Consider the following 19,386-nt stretch of genomic DNA (forward strand, 5'->3'; position numbering starts at 1 on the left):
TGCAAAATTATCAGGCAACTTTCCTCAGATGCCCAAGTCTCTAGATCAGATCCCATTTAGTCCAGCCTATGTAAGTAAGGAAAACAAGTCAGACTGAACCCTGAGTATGGTATTACATGAAGTGTCCCAGGCTTGGTTTAGTCAAAGACCCAGATCAAATTGCTGCTGGTGAAATCTGCTCCCAGTCTCTGACTGTCTCCTCTTCCTAATCCTAAAAACTCTTCCTATACGAATTTGGGTCTCTAGAAGAGAAAGTAAGTGGAAAATAATGATCCTACCTTTGATGCATGGTGGCCATGATATGGACAATTAAAAAGAAGTTCTCTAGTCTAGTGAAAAGGATGGCTAATATAATAGTTTGGATTTAAGTGATGCAGATTGGCTCTGTGGAAAAAAAAAAAAAGAAATGAGCCTGAGGGGGGAAAACAGATCTTCATAAATTTCATCATGCATCATGTGGGACAAAAGAGCAACTGAAATTAGAGCTTGTACAAGTGTATTATGATAATGATGATGTTTTCATCAAGTTCTGCCAAAGTCTTAAAACCACAAACACTTTTAGAGTTGCTAATTGCATGGAGAGATAATCTGCTTTCTGTTCACTGAAATCTAGCTGAAGGAAAGAGGATCCTGCCCAGAGAGTTTTCATTTGCCCGTTAGCCTTGATCAGATGATGGATTTCCTCTGTGGACCCTTCTCATAGTCTGTCAAGAAGCGCCTTGCTGCTGAATCTGAAAATGTTGGCAGACAAACACTCCTTGTCAGAAGTACGAACAGTGATGGGTGCACACAAATGCAGTAATATAAACAGTGGCTCTGCCTCAGATGGTTTCTGTTTGTTTTTTGAGTCGAATGGAGGAAGACATTTGAAATCTTTTGCCAGTGCAAAACAACAGGTGTAATAATTAACTCGCCCTTTCATCAAGAGAGTACATTTGAGTAAGTCCTGTTTATTTTATATTAATACCATAGAAATATGACTATTTGGTCTCCAATCAAGAAATAGGGATGAGTTTTCAATACAACCTTTCGTTCTTGGAGAAGGAAGTGGGGAGAGAGGACTTATATGAGGTTGAACAGACTCTTCTGTAACATCAGAACACATATTGCTTGGGGGCAACATCTCCCACTAAGCCTGACCAATTTATCTTAGCCTATAAATGTAAGAGTTCTTTACTACTTGAACCTTGGACCAATTTCTCATTCTTGTTCAGGATTTTTACAGTGAACAATGGACTACTCTGGAGCCACTAAACTTGTCTGTTGGCTGGGATGGAAAAACTATAAGCTTACCCCTTTCATCACCTTCTTGAAGCAGAAAGGTTAACCCCCTCAGCCAGCAGAACCTCTTTGTTAGCTGCTCTTTGTGAGTTTTCTTGTAGAAGTTGGACAAGACAGAACATCACCGAATAACACTGTTTCTGGTTAAATAATTGATTTCAACCCAGGTTTTCCTGGCTGCTGAGAGCAGATGGTTTAGTCCAGAGCTGCACAGACTCCAGGTTTCCACTCTCCTCCTGCTACGGTATCCCTTTCAGACTATGAGCACAGGTGATTATAATACTATGGACTGCAGTGAATAGCCTTTTGCTGCTGCTGCTAAGTCACTTCAGTCGTGTCCGACTCTGTGAGACCCCATAGACGGCAGCCCACCAAGATCCCCTGTCCCTGGGATTCTCCAGGCAAGAACCCTGGAGTGGGTTGCCATTTCCTTCTCCAATGCATGAAAGTGCAAAATGAAAGTGAATTCGCTCAGTCGTGTCTGACTCTTAGCGACCGCATGGACTGCAACCTACCAGGCTCCTCCGTCCATGGGATTTTCCAGGCAGGAGTACTGGAGTGGGGTGCTCTTGCCTTCTCTGATGAATAGCCTTCTATGGGAGCTCAAATAAAGGAGCCGCTATTTCTGCCTTGTTTCTTCCTTTCTCTTTTAGTGTTTCAGAGTTTTCTGAGTGCTTCTGTGTGCATTGTCTCATTTGTTCCTCAGAATAGCCCTTAGAAGAGAGTAGGGTAGACAGTTTTTATGAATGAGAGTTCTGAGGCTCAGAAAGTTTAAGTAGCTTCCCAGGATTACACAGCTAGTAAATTTTAGATTTGTTGTTAGTCACTCAGTCATGTCTCACTCTTTGCAACCCCATGGACTATAGTCCGCCAGGCTCTTTGTCCATGGGATTCTCCAGATAAGAAAACTGGAGTGGGTTGCCATTTCCTTCTCCAGGGGATCTTCCCGACCCAGGAATCAAACCCAGGTCTCCCGCATTCCAGGCAAATTATTTACCATCTGAGCCACAAGGGAAGCCCTTAAATTTTAGTCTTAGGAAGGAATTTTATCTTCTACTTCCAAATTTTATCTTCTTGAGGTCATCATAGTGTAAGTTCTAATCAAAGGCAAGTCGTTATGGTTCTGACATTTTGTGACTCAGTCATATTTGAAAATAATATTCAGTTTTCTGAACTGCATCTTTATGGTCACAGAATACGACCTTCAACTACTGAATTAAGTAATATATATCACAAGTTCTCAGCCAAAAAGAGACTGAAACTTGACATTATTGAGTTTCCTTTTTGCATTTGTGTAACTTAATTCTGGTTTAGATGAGAAAATGAGATTTAGCTAATGATTAGAATAGGATTAGCCAATGAATATAATGTAATTGCTTACATTACTTTGTGAAATGCAAATAGCAGATAGATCATATTTTAAACAGTCAATTATCCTGTCAGTATAATAACAATTTTTATAATAGCTTTTTTTATTTCTGAAACATGTATTTTAAAATATATTAATAACTCTAAGGCAGCCTTTTCATACATCAAGTAAATAATGTGCACTTAGTCTGTTCACTTAAAGTTCTAAACCATAAATTATACTGAACTCAAAGCACATTATTTCTGCTTCTACTGTAATAAGTTTTATGTATGGAAAATTATTCTATCTTGAAAGAGGACTAAGATCATTGAGTTCTTATTTTGTGCCCCAAATTTTATATACACCATCTCTCTTTTTTTTTTTTTAACACCATCTCTTTCAATCATAAATTTTACCAATGAAAAAAACTGAGTTTTAGAAAAGTTAAATAACTTACTGATATGCTGTGCTTAATCACTCATTCCTGTTTGACTCTTTGCAATCCCATGGACTGTAGCCTGCCTTTGTCCATGGAATTCTCAAGGCCAGAATACTGGAGTGGGTGGCCATTCCCTTCTCCAGGGGATCTTCCCAACCCAGGGATTTAACCAAGGTCTCCCACATTGCAGGTGGATTCTTTACTGTCTGAGCCACCAGGGAAATATTATAAGCATTTTTGGATTACTCAGAATTTCTAAAAAGTGGAATTGGTGATATCTACTTGGCTTGGGATTCAGTGTCCTTCCCTTCATTCTACTTTATTAATAGTAAAGATTGTGATCCCCCATATCTAAAATTGCTTTTACATGCTTGATATCATACTGGCTTTTAACCTGTTAACAATCCTGTGGAATAGGAATCTTAGCTGATTGCCATAATTTCTTACCATCACTAGAATGTCTCTGTATTGTCTTGGATTTGTGCTTCTACATGTTTGTAAGTTGATTCTTCATTGCTTATAATAACTTGTATGTACCTGTTAAGCTTGATATATTCATTTTAATCTTGGTTGGGAGGAGAACTGGTATGATGACTTAGCAGATACATGTTACTGGTGGTTATAAAATAACCCATTACTGAACTACACTACTCATTCTGTTCCTTTACTTATTGAATACCACTTCCTTATGTAACCACCCAGCCAAAATTAGCATCTCTTCTTCCCCACTTCCAGTTACTCTTCTTTAGTATTATATTATTAGTAGTATTTCTGTAGCATTTATCACCAGCTGAATTTATCTTGCTTGCTTGTTTTCTTATTTTTATTATTGTGTCTCCAAATAAGAATGAAAGCATGATAAACACAGGGACTTTTTTTTTACCAAGAAGTCTTGTTCACATTGTATCATCTAACACATGAAACAACAGGTGAAGAATGAATAAATAAATGTGTGAATGGAAGAGAAAGACCAAACAGTCATATTTTGAGCCACTTGACCCTTTCCCTTTGATCAAAGCTGATTGGACAATGGTTGGGCACCTCACTCTAGGGGAGCCCATCCTTAAGCTCCATGTGGATATTTGACATGACCTGGTATGAAAAAGGTATATGTAGGGAGGGCAGCCCTAATGTAGAGTCTGAGACCAAGTTGGATAAGGACAAATAGAATATGAAGGAGAAATGCTCACAGAGCAGAGAGAGAAAACATATGCTGGGTAAAAAGAAAGCTCATGAGGTTCTGTAGTGAGAGGGAGAGGGGCCCTGTGAAGAGTCAAGTTAAAGGGGTGGAGGCAAAGAGTGAAGAAGTACAAGTCTTGCTGCTTAGGGCCTCAGTGCAACTGGGGTCTCCAAATTAGTTTCTGCTCCGCAGCTCTTCCTCCAGAAGGACCTGTTCTGCCTGGCATCTCTTTGGAGGGTAATGTGTATTTTCTTGATTTGTGTGCCCTCAGTAGACCTATGTTTTTACCTCTAAAAGTGTCTAATCCAGCGATCCTTCTTGATACATACTTTAGAGTGCAACCTGTTCCATTCGGCTCTTGGAAAAAAATCATCTAATATTGGACCAGAATTTTGTGGTTTCAAAGTGCTTTAATATATATTATGCTATTTGTTCCTGAAAGCAACTCCTCTCCATAAAGTGGTTCTTGATTTCCTCTGAAGTGAAAGTGAAAGTCACTCAGTCCTGTCCAACTCTTTGCGACCCCATGGACTATACAGTCCATGGAATTCTCTAGGCCAGGATACTGGAGTGAGTAGCCTTTCCCTTTTCTAGGGGATCTTCCCAACCCAGGGATCGAACCCTGGTCTCCCACATTACAGGTGGATTCTTGACCAGCTGAGCCACGAGGGAAGCCCAAGAATACTGGAGTGGGTAGCCTATCCCTTCTCCAGGGGCTCTTCCTGACCCAGGAATTGAACCGGGGTCTCCTGCATTGCAGGCAGATTCTTTACCAACTGAGCGATCAGGGAAACCCTTGATTTCCTCTAGGTGGGGAATTTTTCTATGTACTTTATTATGTTGATCTCTCCTTTAGCATGACTCATAGGCTTTATTTGTATAAATGTTTTCCCTTTGCTATTAGACTCTGAGCATCTAGAAGGCAGAGGCTAAATCCTGCTATTGCATTGCTCACAGTGTTTATGTTGCATCACAACATGCTGGCAAAATAAGATCTTTGTTTCAATATTGAACTGATTTTAAGACTGAAAGCAAGGCAATTCCATGAACTCTGATTGCACTTATCTATACTAAGGAATGAGACCTTAAATTATAAACTTGGGAGTTGTTATTAAAATATTTCTTTCTTCAAATATATTTGTTTAAAAATATTTCTATCTGTAGATATATTTGCATTATAACCCACACAATGTCCTCAGCAGTTTTTGAAGAACCTCCCATATTGTTGTATGAATTTGTGAATAAATGATCAAAAATAACACTTAAGATAGGCATTCAAATACAAAATTAGTGAACTAGGTGCCAGATCCATTTTTTAGTTCTTTTTTCAAGCCTTTGTTTTGATTTTATTCTTCAAAATCATAACCTTTCATTCCATGTCTCAACAAAGTTCTTTAGATTTGGTGATTGCATTTCTTACTATGTAAGTGGTGTTCAGAGGACTGAGTCTGGAGTGATTACGGTTGTTCATTATCCAAAGGATCCATATTTGCCTCAGAAACATGGGAATTTCCCTTTGTTTCATCTTGCTATTTTATTTTTATTTATTTATTTATTTTTTATTAGTTGGAGGCTAATTACTTCACAACATTTCAGTGGGTTTTGTCATACATTGATATGAATCAGCCATAGATTTACACGTATTCCCCATCCCGATCCCCCCTCCCACCTCCCTCTCCACCCGATTCCTCTGGGTCTTCCCAGTGCACCAGGCCCGAGCACTTGTCTCATGCATCCCACCTGGGCTGGTGATCTGTTTCACCATAGATAGTATACATGCTGTTCTTTTGAAATATCCCACCCTCACATTCTCCCACAGAGTTCAAAAGTCTGTTCTGTATTTCTGTGTCTCTTTTTCTGTTTTGCATATAGGGTTATCGTTACCATCCTTTCTAAATTCCATATATATGTGTTAGTATGCTGTAATGTTTTATCTTTCTGGCTTACTTCACTCTGTATAAGGGGCTCCCGGTTTCATCATTCATTAGACTGGTTCAAATGAATTCTTTTTAAAGGCTGAGCTGAGTATATTCCATGGTGTATATGTACCACAGCTTCCTTATCCATTCATCTGCTGATGGGCATCTAGGTTGCTTCCATGTCCTGGCTATTATAAACAGTGCTGCGATGAACATTGGGGTGCACGTGTCTCTTTCAGATCTGGTTTCCTCAGTGTGTATGCCCAGAAGTGGATTGCTGGGTCACTATGGAGTTCACTTTCAGTTTTTTTAAGAAATCTCCACACTGTTCTCCATAGCGGCTGTACTAGTTTGCATTCCCACCAACAGTGTAAGAGGGTTCCCTTTTCTCCACACCCTCTCCAGCATTTTATTGCTTGTAGACTTTTGGATAGCAGCCATCCTGACTGGCGAGTAATGGTACCTCATTGTGGTTTTGATTTGCATTTCTCTAATAATGAGTGATGTTGAGCATCTTTTCATGTGTTTGTTAGCCATCTGTATGTCTTCTTTGGAGAAATGTCTGTTTAGTTCTTTGGCCATTTTTTGATTGGGTCATTTATTTTTCTGGAATTGAGCTGCAGGAGTTGCTTGTATATTTTTGAGATTAATCCTTTGTCTGTTTTCTTTCATTTGCTATGTATTTCTTCCCATCTGAGGCTGTCTTTTCACCTTACTTATAGTTTCTTCTGTTCGTGCAAAAGCTTTAAGTCTTCATTAGTCCCATTTGTTTATTTTTTGCTTTTAAAATTATTTCCATGGCAACGGACGACAAAAGGAAAGCAGGAGTCGCAAATACTCATATTCCAGATAATTAGACTTTAAATAGGATGTTGAAAAAGAAAAGAGGACACTACATAATGTTCATAAGGATCAATCCAAAGAGAAATTAACATTATAGAATATATATGCAACCCCAACATAGGAGACCGCATATGTACGGCAAACACTAACGAGTATGAAAGGAGGAATTAATAGTAAAACACAATATAGATGGGAGACTGTTAATTACCCCACTCACAAAACTATGGATAGATCAACTAAACAGAAAATTAACAAGGAAACACAAACCTTAATGACACAATGGACCAGCTAGACCTAATTGATATCTATAGGACATTTCACCCCAAAACAATCAACTTCACCTTTTTCTCAAGTGCACACGGAACATTCTCCAGAATAGATCACATCCTGGGCCATAAATCTAGTCTTGGAAAATTCAAAAAAATTAAAATCATTCCAGTCATCTTTTCTGACCACAGTGCAGTAAGATTAGATCTCAATTACAGGAAAAAAATTGTTAAAAATTCAAACACCTGGAGGCTAAATAACACACTTCTGAATAACCAACAAATCATAGAAGAAATCAAAAAGAAATCAAGGAAATATGTATAGAAATGAATGAAATTTGAAAAACAATTTAACCCAAAACCTTGGGACCTGTAAAAGCAGTGCTAAGGGGAAGGTTCATAGCATACAGCTTACATCAAGAAACAAGAAAATAAGCCAATAAATACCACTTCTACACCTAAAGCAACTATAGAAGGAAGAAATGAAGGACCCCAGGGTTAGTAGAAGGAAAGAAATCTTAAAAATTAGGGCAGAAATAAATGCAAAAGAAACTAAAGAGACCATAGCAAAAATCAACAAAGCTAAAAGCTGGTTTTCTGAAAAAATAAACAAAATTGACAAACCATTAGCAAGACTCATTAAGAAACAGAGAGAAGAACCAAATTAACAAAATTAGAAATGAAAATGGAGAGATCACAACAGACAACACTGAAATACAAAGGATCATCAGAGACTACTAACCAGCAGCTCATGCCAATAAAATGGGACAACTTGATGAAATGGACAAATTCTTAGAAAGTTATAACTTTCCAAAACTGAACCAGGAAAGAAATAGAAGATCTTTAACAGACCCATCACAAGCAAGGAAATCAACAATACACCATGACCAAGTGGGCTTTATCCCAGGAATGCAAAGATTCTTTAATATCCGCAAATCAATCAATATAATACACCACATTAACAAATTGAAAGATAAAAACCATATGATTATCTCAATAGATGCAGAGAAAGCCTTTGACAAAATTCAACACTCACTTATGATTAAACTCTCCACAAAGCAGGAATAGAAGGAACATACCTCAACATAATAAAAGCTATATATGACAAACCCACAGCAAGCATCACCCTCAATGGTGAAAAATTGAAAGCATTTCCCCTGAAATCAGGAACAAGACAAGGGTGCCCACTCTCACCACTACTATTCAACATAGTGTTGGAAGTTTTGGCCACAGCAATCAGAGCAGAAAAAGAAGTAAAAGGAATCCAGATAGGAAAAGAAGAAGTGAAACTCTCACTGTTTGCAGATGACATGATCCTCTACATAGAAAACCCTAAAGACTCTACCAGAAAATTACTAGAGCTAATCAATGAATATAGTAAAGTTGCAGGATATAAAATTAACACACAGAAATCCCTTGCATTCCTATATACTAACAATGAAAAAACAGAAAGAGAACTTAAGGAAACAATACCATTCACCATTGCAACAAAAAGAATAAAATACTTAGGAGTATATCTACCTAAAGAAACAAAAACCTATACATAGAAAACTATAAAACACTGATGAAAGAAATCAAAGAGGACACAAACAGATGGAGAAACATACCGTGTTCATGGATTGGAAGAATCAATATTGTCAAAATGGCTATTCTACCCAAAGCAATCTATAGATTTAATGCAATCCCTATCAAGCTACCAACGGTATTTTTCACAGAACTAGACCAAAGAATTTCACAATTTGTATGGAAATACAAAAAACCTCGAATAGCCAAAGTAATCTTGAGAAAGAAGAATGGAACTGGAGGAATCAACCTGCCTGACTTCAGACTCTACTACAAAGCCACAGTCATCAAGACAGTATGGTACTGGCACAAAGACAGAAATATAGATCAATGGAACAGAATAGAAAGCCCAGAGATAAATCCATGAACCTATGGACACCTTATCTTTGACAAAGGAGGCAAGGATATACAATGGAAAAAAGACAACCTCTTTAACAAGTGGTGCTGGGAAAACTGGTCAACCACTTGTAAAAGAATGAAACTAGAACACTTTCTAACACCATACACAAAAATAAACTCAAAATGGATTAAAGATCTAAATGTAAGACCAGAAACTATAAAACTCCTAGAGGAGAATATAGGCAAAACACTCTCTGACATAAATCACAGCAAGATCCTCTATGACCCACCTCCCAGAATGTTGGAAATAAAAGCAAAAATAAACAAATGGGACCTAATGAAACTCACCTTGCTATTTTATTTTTAAAGATGCAGGACTGAAGGGGGGTGCAAAGCGAACCAACAACTAGAATATGCAAGATCACAAGTCTTGCTCAAGTGCAGAAGAGATGGCACTAGAATTTTGCTAACATGAATAAATCTCCTTTTTATTCTCATTAGGCATAAGGTCCTAAACAACTATGTTATTAAATACCAAGATCATATGTTTGAGATCCTTGATAATCTTACATTATTATTAGTTAGAATAGGGTATAAGAAGGACCAGACAAGATAATATTTTATCTTCAGGTGGTTGTGACCTCGAGAAAAATCAATGAATTTCTGTTTTATTAGTTACCCATATGTTTGCTTATATGGAGAAGGAAATGGCAACCCACTCCAGTATTCTTGCCTGGAGAATCCCATAGACAGAGGAGCCTGGCATGCTACAGTCCATGGGGTCGCAAAGAGTCAGACACAACTGAGTGACTAACAACATTTTGCTTATAATCCCCATCTGTTAAATGGGTATTCATGCATTCATTTATCATATGGTAAATATTTATGGTATATGTGCTTAGGCTCTCAGTCATGTCTGACTCTTTGCGACCCCATGGACTGTAGCTTGCCAGGCTCCTCTTGTCCATAGGGATTCTCCAGGCAAGAATACTGGAGTGGGTTTGATATGCCCTCCTCCAGGGGATCTTCCCAACCCAGGGATCAAGCCCACTGCATTGCAGGTGGATTCTTTACTGTTTGAGCCAACAGGGAAGCCCAAACAGTAATGGAACACCTACTATATCTCTCTGTATATTGTGCCAGGAACAGGGGCAGTAAGATAAAACATGGAAGGATACATAAAACAACTGACAGGTGCCTGTGATAGGTGCCAACAAAGAACCTAATAGTTCACTCGAATCTAGTTATGTGCAAAGAAGAGAATCATCAACGCTGCTTTGTGGAGGAGCAGGAAGATGCTCGAGGAGTTTTACAGACAGATGTTTGAACTGGCTTTGAAGAAAGAGTAGAGTTTTGGGGTACCCAAAAGGCATGAAGAGAACTTTCAGAAAGAAGGTTGACTATAGGCAAAGGCATGGTGATATAAAATGACTTGGGCTATTTTGGATAACCGCAAAGTTGTTCGTTTTAGTTGGAAAGAGAAAGGAAAGTATTGGAGGAGTTTGGAGAGGAAATGATGATTAGTTCATGGATGGATGGAACATCATCCTAAGTTTATTCCTTATCTTGAGGACAATAGAGAGTCATTGGGAGGTTTTAAAAATGGAAAACAAGGCCAGAGCTTCACAATGTGAAATTTAACTTGGGGGCAAAACTGGGATAGAGAGATGATTCCTCAAGTTGATATGTGTTGTCAGAACATTTTAGAGAAAAGATTGCAAGTAAACTAGTATTTCACTATAAATTGCTATTATTGTTGTTCACATATATAGCAATTTTAAAGTTCAAAAATTAAGCATTATTGGCTAAAACAAGTTTGCGCACATGATTAAATACCATTCCAGAAAGCACATTATGTCTACTTGTCCACCTACTTATTAACCTTATTTTCACTTCAGCACTGGAAAATAAAGTGAAGATGCACTGAAGGATATGTGAACACATGAAAAGAGAGACAAGTGGATTATTATCGACCTTCATGGAGGAGGGGTCCAATATGTATGTCCATAGGTACATGAGAAATAGTGGTGTAGATTAGTGCTTGAATTGGAGCTGGGTTTGAGACCCAGCCCTTGTACACACTAGTTAAGTGACTTACAGAAATTAATTGATTTCTCTGAGCTTCAGTTTCAGTTTGTTCATCCTTAAAATGGGGTAACTGATTCCTGCTTTAACTATTTTCGATGGTCACTGTAATAATCCATGGAAACAATGTCTTCAGTATTAGGAGTGCTTAATTACACAGGCTTTCAAAACAAGGTATTCTTGAAGAATATCAATAGCTAGAGATCATAAATATTACAGGAGAATCTTTCTTCAAAATTCTTAAGTATCTGCTCTAGAAACTTAGATTTACCCCCCTCTGATCTGTTTTCCCTCTATAAATTGATGTACAATGTAAGAATTAATTTTTATGAATGGTGGTAAAAATTTTACCATTATGAATGTTACCATGATTATGTCTTCAAGCAACTAGGACATTTTCTAGGACTAGCTGCATGGAATATATACTAAGGGTGGCTGGGTCAAGACACAAAGTTTAATTACTTTTTTAAAAAGAGAAATACTTTTGTGCAGAGGAAAGAGAATTTCAGGTGGAATCATATCTCTTGTTCATTTAACTGGCTTAATTAGGCTATGAAATTATATCCACAGGGAAAATGTAGACTCACATACAATATTCCTTCAACACTCAGTCACCAAGTAACACGTTATCAGAGGTTACTTGGGAAGATACATTAGCAACATCAGAATTGGAACTTCAAAGCACTTCTGGTAAAACTTCAAAGCATTTGAAACACTGGCAAAGTCGAAAGCTTAGCCATTTTTTTATGCTCTTTTTATCTGCAAAGTAATGAGTATGACAAGATCATACAGAACTCATTAGTCTTGCATGTCTTCATGCTCAGTTGTGTCCGACTCTTTGCAACCCCCTGGACCACAGCCCGCTGGGCTCCTCTGTTCATGGGCTCTCCAAGGCAACAATATTAGAGTAGGTTGCCCCTCCTTTCTTCAGGGGATCTTCCCAACCCAGGGATCGAACCCACGTCTCCGGCCTCTCCAGTACTGACAGGCAGATTCTTTACCCGAGCCATCTGGGAAGCCCTTAGAACTGACTGGGGCCCAATAGAACTATTGTGCCCCAGTCAGTTACCTTTGTCCAGGGCTGTACGAACTGGCTTCTTCTGTTTGAGGAATGGAAATGGGTATCTGTAGATCTCACTATGAGGAAAAACATGTGATGAAAAAGGAATTTTATTTTTCTCCTTCATTTTAGAGTCTAAAGATTTGGGGGGGAAAAAAGTGAGTGAAAATTGCTCAGTTGTGTTCAACGCTTTGCGACCCCATGGACTTAGTCCATGGAATTCTCCAGGCCAGAATACTGGAGTGGGTAGCCTTTCCCTTCCCCAGGGGATCTTCCCAAGCCAGGGATCTAAGCCAGGTCTCCCACATTGTGGGCAGATTCTTTACTAGCTGAGCTACTCCAACCAATTCTGTACAAAGACCACTTGGGTTCCTGGCCAGTAGATGGCTCTCTCTTTCTCGCTCTCTCTCTTTTACCCCGTAAGTCAAGGTGCTGTCCAATGTACTGAATTGAGAGGTTCTGAGTAGCCTGTATCGTAAAGATGATAGAAATAATGGAACTTGAGTTGTTGAGGCCATTTCCTCCTCAGTTATGTAAACTTGAATGGAGAGACAAAATGAAATGTTGTAAGTGGACCTTCCTTGTCTTTATAATTAGGATACAACCTCGTTGAGGCCTCTTTTCATGTCTACACATTTACATAGACTTTTCCTTTTTCCCTTATTTCCTCATCAGTGCTGCAAATTGATGATAAAGCCAGTGTTAGATCTAAATTATTTGATTGTAGGCAATGCTGACTTGTTTCACTGCATCACATGCTTTCCAATTCTTCTTATATAATACTATCAAGTACCTACCATAAGAAAAAAGCTGTGGCTATTTTATTTTATAACCATAATTTGTATCTTATTTCAACACATGATCTAAATTATTAGATGTCATCTACATTTGAGATGATGCTAGTTGAAAGGAGAGCTACAGAAAAAAATACTTGAGGAGTAAAGCCATAACATACACATATATATCTGGGACAACTAAAAAAAAGTAGAAAGAATGAAACTGTAATAAATTTGAGATTATATTCAAAAGGCACACAGGGCCTCAGTGTTTTAAATATATGTGGTTAATTTGTGGAGGGCAACAGAAGAGATGTGGTATCATGGAAACAGCACAAAATGTTTAAATCAGAAGACGGCTAGCTTTCTCTCTTGGAAATATCACTTGAAGTCTGAACTTGAGTTTCTCAATCTGCAAAGTGATAAAAATATAATATAATATCTACTTTATAAAATTTTTGAACAGTTTACATCTTGTCAGATGATACAGGTAAAACTTTTGTGTAACTTGTTATGTAAGATAGCATATCTTTTTGGTCAAAGTCCCTTTTTTTCTTGGCAGATTCCATGGATTCTATTACTTATTTCCTCCTCTTTTGCTAAAGAATAAAACTACCATGTTTCATATTTCTCCTGACAGCATTTCTTAGTGAGGAGGCTTTTGCTGTTGTAACTAATGTTTTCTGCTCTCTTTCCACTTACTTTTCGCCTTAGAGTCAAGTGTTCAGGCTCTTTCCCTCCACAATGGCTCTTGACAATTAAGTGGACAAGAACTGAGAGATAAAGCCTTTGCTATGCTGAGTTTTGAATAAAGGAAACTTATTTTAGCAAGAGCAAAAGGCATCATTACTATTGATCACTGACCAGAGAAAGCTTGGAAATATTTTAATTACAGTGAGCCACTATTGCTGTAATGTTCATTTTAATGAGACTTGGCTTTATAGTCTATCTGAAATATTTTCACATTTTCTCTGCTTATTTTTTCCTTTCTCAGGTTAAATAAAAATTCAGTTTTAGGGCAATTTTTTTTTTTTTTTTTTTGTGGCAGAGCATGGTGAATGGTTTCAAAATGATGTGTAAAGCATGTCCCTCCTTTAGAGAGTTATAATTTGTCTCCCTGTTGTTGTTCAGTCACTAAGTCCTGTCCAACACCAGGCTCCCCTGTCCTCCACTGTCTCCTGGAATTGTCTTCCTAATGTAATTGTAAATGCATGATCATCAGAAAGCCTTAAGAGAGAAGCTTAGAAATAAAATTCTAGGAAAATAGGTGATAGATGAAACTTTCAAGGTGGCAATGACTTATAAGGTGCTGAAAATGTTTAGAGAGTATTAGTCACAAACCAATTCATCCTGAGTATTAAGAGAAACATCATCTATAGGAGAAAGAGCCAGTGCAGACCTGATTAGATGTGATAACTAACAAAAAGGAAAGTAGATGTGGCTGTAGTCCAGGTATTTTGCTCACTGCCAGGAATAGGAACAATATTATAATGGATGCTCTAAGAGTTATACTTCCAGGTAGTAACATAGTTATTTTATTTTCAGCTCTTTTATGATATAAATCAGGAAAAAGGCAAGCAATAAAAATATATGAGTTGAAGGAAGCATAGTTACAAAAGCCATTGGCAGAAACCATCTTGCTTGATCTCCTAGGATCACTGAATTTTGAGACAGAAATTCCAATGCTTTCAACTCTCTCAGAAGATTAAAGACAGTTAAATGCATTGCCCTAAATGTTTACATTTGTATAATCCTTTACAATTTACAAAGTATTTTTGTGTAAGTTATTCCTTTAAATTAGAGAGTGCCTACAATGTTCAATGACCCACATTGTGAGGAAAACGCATTCCCTACCCCGAGAAAGTGTAAATTCAGAGGTCTGGGGGATGTAAATAACTGACTATAGTTTTTGGAGGCTCATGGAGGGAACCAACAGAGAATGAAAATAATCATGGTAGGGAACTGTGGTTGACATTTATTATTTTGTTTTTCCTACATCCTTCTCCTTTAGAAACTGCTCCATTCTCTAATCATGGAATTCTGGTAAGAATATCAATTAAAGGGCACTCCTTTCCCTTACCCTAAGATGTAGTCACATGAGCCAAGGTAGCAAATCACAATAACCTTTCCTTCTATCCACTGTGATTGGTCACTGTGATCAATGCAGAACCAGTTAATTCAAGCAAGGTTACTGGAGTTCTTTTGAAGTAATTCAGTTCAGTTCAGTTCAGTCACTCAGTCATGTCTGACTCATTGTGACCCCCTGGACTGCAGCACCCCAGGCCTCCCTGTTCATCACAAACTCCCGGAGTTTACTCAAACTCATGTCCATTGAGTCGGTGATGCCATCCAACCATCTCATCCTCTGTTGTCCCCTTCTCCTCCCACCTTCAATCATTCCCATCATCAGGGTCTTTTTCAATGAGTCAGCTCTTTGCATCAGGTGGCCAAAGTATTGGAGTTTCAGCTTCAGCATCAGTCCTTCCAATGAATATTCAGGACTGATTTCCTTTAGGATGGACTGGTTGGATCTCCTTGTTGCCCAAGGGACTCTCAAGAGTCTTCTTCAACACCACAGTTCAAAAGCAGCAATTCTTCAGCACTCAGCTTTCCTTATAGTCCAACTCTCACACCCATACAAGACTACTGGAAAAACCAGAACTTTGACTAGACTGACCTTTGCTGGCAAAGCAATGTCTTTGCTCTCTGATATGCTGTCTAGGTTGGTCATAACTTTTCTTCCAAGGAGTAAGCTTCTTTTAATTTCATGGCTGCATTCACCATCTACAGTGACTTTGGAGCCCAAAAAAATAAAGTCTGTAACTATTTCCACTGTTTCCCCATCTATTTGCCATGAAATGATGGGACTGGATGCCATGATCTTAGTTTTCTGAATGTTGAGTTTTAAGCCAACTTTTTCATTCTCCTCTTTCACTTTCATCAAGAGGCTCTTTAGTTCTTCTTCACTTTCTGTCATAAGGGTGGTGTCATCTGCATATCTGAGGTTATTAACATTTCTCCTGGCAATCCTGATTCCAGCTTGTACTTCCTCCAGCCCAGTGTTTCTTATGATGTACTCTGCATATAAGTTAATTAAGCAGGGTGACAATATACAGCCTTGACGTACTCCTTTCCTGATTTGGAACCAGTCTGTTGTTCCATGTCCAGTTCTAACTGTTGCTTCTTGACCTGCATACAGATTTCTCAGGAAGCAGGTCAGGTGGTCTAGTATTCCCATCTCTTGAGGAATTTTCTACCGTTTGGCTTTGGCATAGTCAATAAAGCAGAAGTAGAAGTTTTTCTGGGACTCTTGCTCTTTTGATGATCCAATGGATGTTGGCAATTTGATCTCTGGTTCCTCTGCCTATCCTAAATCCAGCTTGAACATATGGAAGTTCATAATTCATGTACTATTGAAGCCTGGTTTGGAGACTCTTGAGCATTACTTTGCTAGCATGTGATACAAGGGCAATTGTGTGGTAGTTTGAGCATACTTTGGCATTGCATTTCTTTGGGATTGGAATGAAAACTGACCTTTTCCAGTCCTGTGGCCACTGCTGAGTTTTCCAAATTTGCTGGCATATTGAGTGCAACACTTTCCCAGCATTATCTTTTGGGATTTGAAATAACACAACTGGAATACCATCACCTCTACTAGTTTTGTTTGTAGTGATGCTTCCTAAGGCCCACTTGACTTCACATTCCAGGATGTCTGGCTCTAGGTTGGTGATCACACCATCATGATTATCTGGGTCATGAAGATCTTTTCTGTATAGTTCTTCTGTGTATTCTTGCCACCTCTTCTTAATATCTTCCGCTTCTGTTAGGTCCATGCCATTTCTGTCCTTTAATATGTCCATCTTTGCATGAAATGTTCCCTTGATATCTCTTATCTCTAATTTTCTTGAAGAGATCTCTAGTCTTTCCCATTCCATTGTTTTCCTCTATTTCTTTGCACTGATCATTGAGGAAGGCTTTCTTATCTCTCCTTGCTATTCTTTGAGGTAATTATTTGGATGTTTAAAGAGAGGGAAAAGTCTGTCTGAGGACAAAGTTTATATAAGTCTGAAGCTGCTGATGTCTATCTACTCTTTACGACATGGAGAGTCACTTCTGAAAGATGTAGCCAATCCACAAGAAAAACAGCCAAGAAATGAGGAGAGGATATTTTTGAGCAGTTGTATCTAGTCATGCCAAAGCTATGCCAAAGCTAGGCAACTCCTGACATTTTTACTTAATAAGCCCATACAATTCATATTTGCTTGGATGTGTTTCAGTTGTTTTTTGCTATTTAAATGCAGAGTTCTGAGTAATAGAGAGACTCAATTCTTTAGAACTAAGTCCTAATTTTATCTGCCTGTCTATCCATCATCTGAAAGATTTCACTGGCTATTCCAGGTAGGATAAATATATTTATTAGTTCCATAGTGCCTTTCAAGCACTGGAGAGGCACTGGCTAGTCTATTCTTCTCTCCTTTTCTTTTACTACTCCACTTAAAAGCTGTGAAATACTGTAAATATTAAACTAACTGAATATCCCCACGATCATAGCATGAATGTCATCAGAAGATTTTGTGTTGTTTCAAAAATGAATTCCTTCTTCTCACATTGGATGTACAAAATATCACTGGCATTTGTATGTATATATTTAGAGGCATTCACATTTTGCCTGTGATTTTTAAATGGATAAACAGAGAAGTGTCATGAAAGGAGCAGCAGAAGGATACTTCCAAGCAAGTGTAGTTTCACTTACAGAAGTGTAGTGACTGTCCTAGTTTCAATAATTCAAGTCTTTTACGGCTGAGACATTTGTGAACTTGCTTTGACTCAGATAAAGGGGAGAAAAAGACAGTATTCTTTCTTTTTTGCATTTTGATGATACATCTTTTCATCTACCTGTGTCTGATTATATATTGTATTATAAACTAAATCTTCCTATTGATGGTGGGATCATATGGGAATTAGGCTATCTATATGCTAATGTTCTAGATAACTGAAAATTACTCTGTTAAGTGACAAGTTGCTTTATATCATTAAACTATTTAAAGAGATCTTTTATTTTTCTTTATTTAAAATTTATTTTTATTGAAGTATAGTTAATTTTCAATGTTGTGTTAGTTTCAAATGTACAGCACTATGATTCAGTTATGTATGCACATATATATATATTTTCAGATTCTTTTCCATTATTACAGGATACCGAGTTCTCGCTGCCATACAGTGGGTCCTTGTTGTTTACCTATTTTATATATAGTAGTGTGCATGCGTTAATCCCAAACTCTTAATTGATCTCTCCTTCCCACCCCATCTATTCCCTTTGGTAACCATGTTTGTCTACTGTCTGTGAGTTTATTTCTGTTCTATAAACAAGTTCATTTGTATCATTTTTTTTAAGATTCCATATTTAAGTGATATCATGTGATAGTTTGTATTTGTCTGACTTACTTCACTTAATGTAAAAATCTCTAGGTCCATCCATGTTTTTGCAAATGGAATTATTTCATTCCTTTTTATGGCTGAGTAATATTCTATTTTATATATATGTCTTGACTGTTGTAAATAGTGCTACTATGAAGACTGGGGTCCTTGTATCTTTTTGAATTAGAGTTTTATCAGGATATACACCCAGGAGTGGGTATGAAGGATCATTTGGTAACTCTATTTTTAGTTTTTTTTAAGGAACCTCCATACTGTTTTCCATAGTAACTGTACCAGTTTACATTCCCATCAACAGTGTAGGAAAGTTCCTTTAAAATGCATTCTCTGTTTCCATATTTTCTTAAGCAAAGCATTCTTATAATAATAAAGCTGCTATTTAGCCATTAAGTGGATTCCGTGTGGTGGTCTCTGTGTTAGCCATTTACGTAAAACCTTTCATTTAGAGCTGCTTCTTTGAGGGAAGAGATATACTATGAACCTCATTTAAGAGAGGAGTAAATTGAGGATCAGGATGGTTAAGTAACAGCCAAGATCACAGATGTGGAGGTGGAGCTTGGACTTAAGCTCAGCTCTATCTGAGTCCATGGCTGCTATTCCATAGTATCATCATTAAGAACATAAAGCAAGTGCTTTGCAAAGATCAAATGATGCTCTCCCTGGCTTCAATTACTCCAAACCATTTGTTTTGGTGCAAATAGATTTATATTGCTCTTTCTTTTGAACTATATCTGCCTTTTACAGTTTCCTCAATATTTTCCCCCTTGTCAGAATGTTAACTGCAACTTTGCTCTTGTAAGTAGGCCGAGCTATAGCAAAATGTATCCTCCATTTCAGTAGATTGCTTTTTA

At 37.8% G+C, this 19,386-nt stretch overlaps 1 protein-coding gene across 4 annotated transcripts in view; it reads right to left on the reverse strand.

Annotated features, from left to right (window-relative positions):
- Positions 1-19,386, reverse strand: part of KCNMB2 (potassium calcium-activated channel subfamily M regulatory beta subunit 2) — a 287,468-nt gene that overhangs the window by 226,412 nt on the left and 41,670 nt on the right. Inside the window, exon 2 of one of the 4 annotated variants that reach the window (XM_043473687.1) lies at positions 279-384. The exons of the other annotated variants lie outside the window; for them this stretch is intronic. Within the exon in view, the coding sequence (XP_043329622.1) occupies positions 279-298 (20 nt within the window). The 5' untranslated portion in view covers positions 299-384. The remainder of the gene's footprint in view (positions 1-278; positions 385-19,386) is intronic. 4 annotated transcript variants of the gene reach the window in all.

The sequence above is a fragment of the Cervus canadensis genome, chromosome 7 (assembly GCF_019320065.1).
Source record: "Cervus canadensis isolate Bull #8, Minnesota chromosome 7, ASM1932006v1, whole genome shotgun sequence".
In the NCBI taxonomy this organism is placed as follows: Eukaryota; Metazoa; Chordata; class Mammalia; order Artiodactyla; family Cervidae; genus Cervus; species Cervus canadensis.